This window comes from Geospiza fortis, unplaced genomic scaffold (assembly GCF_000277835.1).
Source record: "Geospiza fortis unplaced genomic scaffold, GeoFor_1.0 scaffold40, whole genome shotgun sequence".
NCBI lineage: Eukaryota > Metazoa > Chordata > Aves > Passeriformes > Thraupidae > Geospiza > Geospiza fortis.
The window spans coordinates 9,508,093-9,511,328 of NW_005054297.1; the positions used below are offsets into that span (position 1 = coordinate 9,508,093).

At 44.0% G+C, this 3,236-nt stretch overlaps 1 protein-coding gene across 1 annotated transcript in view; it reads left to right on the forward strand.

Moving 5' to 3' along the window:
• The first annotated feature begins 908 nt into the window (after positions 1-908).
• The window catches only part of LIAS (lipoic acid synthetase), a 9,273-nt gene continuing 6,945 nt past the window's right edge, over positions 909-3,236 (forward strand). The window contains exons 1-4 of the mRNA XM_031066628.1: positions 909-1,076; positions 1,725-1,818; positions 2,582-2,662; positions 2,896-3,052. Coding sequence (XP_030922488.1) covers positions 1,762-1,818; positions 2,582-2,662; positions 2,896-3,052 — 295 coding nt within the window. The 5' untranslated portion in view covers positions 909-1,076; positions 1,725-1,761. The remainder of the gene's footprint in view (positions 1,077-1,724; positions 1,819-2,581; positions 2,663-2,895; positions 3,053-3,236) is intronic.

Consider the following 3,236-nt stretch of genomic DNA (forward strand, 5'->3'; position numbering starts at 1 on the left):
CACCACCGGGCCTTGGCAAAGGCGCTTCCTGCGGCCCCGCAGCACCACAGTAACCCACACAACGTTATTCACAGAACCGGCTGGGTTGGAAACACCTCTGCGGTCATCGAGTCCAAGCTGTGACCCAGCACCACTCTGTAACCAGACCATGGCACTGCGCGCCGCATCCACTCCTGCCTTAAACACCCCAGGGGCAGTGACCCCACCGCCTGCCTGGGCTGCCCATTCCAATGCCCAGTCACCCTTTCAGGGAGCAAATTCCTCCTGATGTCCAAACTAAGCCTCCCCTGGTGCAGTTTAAGGCTATTTCTTCTCACTCTGTCGCTGGTTGCCTGGGAGAAGCAGCCCATTCCCACCTGGCTCCAGCCTCCTTTCAGGCAATTGCAGAGACCGGTCAGTTCCCCCCGAGCCTCCTTTTCTCCAGCCAAGCACTCCCAGCTCCCTCAGCTGCTCCCCACAAGCCTGGGCTCCAGACCCTTCCCCAGCTCCCTCAGCTGCTCCCCACAAGCCTGGGGCTCCAGACCCTTCCCCAGCTCCCTCAGCTGCTCCCCACGAGCCTGGGGCTCCAGACCCTTCCCCAGCTCCGTGTCCCTTCTCTGGACACGCTCCAGCCCCTCAATGTTTTTCTTGCAGTCAGGCCCAGAACCGGACACAGGATTTGAGGTGTGGCCTCCCCAGTGCTGAGTACAGGGGAATTTTGTGTTACACTGCACAACTTTAGTGGGGTGTTATGATAGATAAGTCTGTTACGTGTAGCTTAAGATAAAAAGAGGGTTATAAATTTAACTTAAAAGCTGTTGGGAAAATGCTTACACAAAGCATGTGTTAACCAGCACAAAAGCAAATTGTTTAGTGATGCCACCATGTTTGTTACTAAATAAATTACGATTTTGCTTGTTTTAGGTGTCAGGAAGCCATGTGTGTAACCAGTATGGAACATCAGGTTCTTTACCAGGGGAAAAAAAAGAGTTCCTGCAAAATGGACCAGACTTACAGGACTTTGTCTCTGGAGATCTGTCAGACAAGAGCAGATGGGCTGACTATAAAGGCAATTTAAAGCGTGAGAAAGGAGAAAGGTAATAGTGATTTTAAACAACTTCAGTTGCTTCCCAGCATGATCTTGCATGTTTAGTAATAACTACAAAATGTGTGCTATGTATCTTTATTAAATTTCACCCTACTGTGTTGCAAATTTAAGGATTATTCGAGAAAGGACAAGTGTCATTAACTTCAAATCCATCAAAAAATGTGGAGACGTGGTGGTATGTTCTTGAGTGCCTGTAATTAAATTACAAATATGCATCAGTAGGTGAATGTGTTGAAAAAGTACGACTGATAGAGAAAACAAAAAATGAAGACTTATGTTAAAGAAATTATTAAACCCCCATATTTCCACTTATAGAATGATCAGACTTTGTGATAGCTGTGCAATGTCTGCTGCCATTAATGGCTGCAGTGTCCAGTGTGGCACTGTTCAATCCCTCTGGAACAGTGAACAGTTCTAAACATTTCAATGACAGCAGTTGCCATGCTTGAGTGTTGGAATGATGATGAACAGGGAAGAAAAGTCTGATCTGGCCATGAATAATGTTAACTGCTGAGTTGTATCAGTTTTCAAAGGGGCCTTTCCTTGTTGGGATCTGTAACAAATTAAAACAAATCTATGACTAAAACTTACTGTCTCAGTAGTTTATTAATCTTTGTGTTTGCTTGGTGTTATTCAGGCTGCATCTTCCTCCATGGCTGAAAACAAAGATTCCCATGGGGAAGAACTACAATAAACTAAAGAATACCTTGAGAAGTTTAAATCTTCATACGGTAAGTCTGGCACCAACCAAGTGCTCTTGTAGAAGTAAGGCAGATTTTACATTTTTCTCTGTGGAGGACAGGTAGAAATCATGTCTTGCATGATCTTCAGAGCTGAAACCAAGCTCAGTGCTGATCCTTTTTGCTAGCAGTGAATTCTACCCATAGAGAATAAGGGTAAATACAACAGATTTAGTGTTTTTCCTACTGTGATTTTAAATACTGGGGTTTACTACTTCACCAGAGATTAGAAGATGCTATGTGTAACTGTTTTTAATGGAGACACACAGAACCTCAGAGTTACATACTTGATTTTCTTGAAAAGAAAATTAAGATTTCATTAATTGTACTTTCCAGATAGTAAAAAGCAGTGGGAATGCATGGAGGGGATCTTTTTTCTTTTTTTTTCTTTCAGACAAAGTTCTTAGTTCCTTATGCTTTAACGAATCACATGCTTTGTGAACATTTTATCAGCTCTTAAATTTAAAATATTAATGTTAACAGTAGTCTATGCTAAATAATAAGACTCTTATGTAGCTGAGCAGTTTTTGGAGTTTTGAAGTAGAGAAAATAAAGGTAATGGATGTCAGGAAGCAGTTCTCTTCCTGTCTGTTCTACTAACTTGTTAAAAACAGCAGGGAATTCTTAAACTCATTTATCACAGGAGGAATTATGTTTTGTTTATAGGTTACTATTAAAATCCATCAATAATATAATAATTATTTTCAAAAATAATATGGAAAAATCCAGGTACAGTACAGCCTTTCACCTCCAGGTATGTGAAGAAGCACGTTGTCCCAACATTGGAGAATGCTGGGGAGGTGGGGAATATGCCACGGCGACAGCTACTATTATGGTAAGTTGTTAACCACTTCCTAAGTGTTCTGTTAATGCCTGAGCTGTTTGTACTATATTGTTGGATCTTTACTGTAGTGGAGTGGGTTTATTACAATAAAGTAACTAAAGTGCTTTAGAGTAAAGCACTGTCCGATTTTATTTTTGCTTACTGCTGTAGCTTATGCAGCTGTTTCCCAGCTGAGCTATAGTGGTATGTACTTTGTAAAGGTAGGAATGTCTTTCATGTTCCAGCTGATGGGTGACACGTGCACCAGAGGCTGCAGATTTTGTTCAGTGAAGACTGCCAAGAACCCCCCTCCACTGGATCCGCAGGAGCCGTACAACACTGCCAAGGCTATTGCAGACTGGGGCTTGGACTACGTGGTGCTGACCTCCGTGGACAGAGATGGTGCGTACCTGGGCTCTACCAGTGCCTGCCTGGGCTCTCCTTGTGCCACCAACCTGAGCTCTACCACTGCTTACCTGGGCTCTCCTCACACTGCCCACCCTGAGCTCTCACCAGTGCCTACCTGGGCTCTCCTTGCACCACCCTGAGCTCTCACCAGTGCCTACCTGGGCTCTCCTTGCACCAC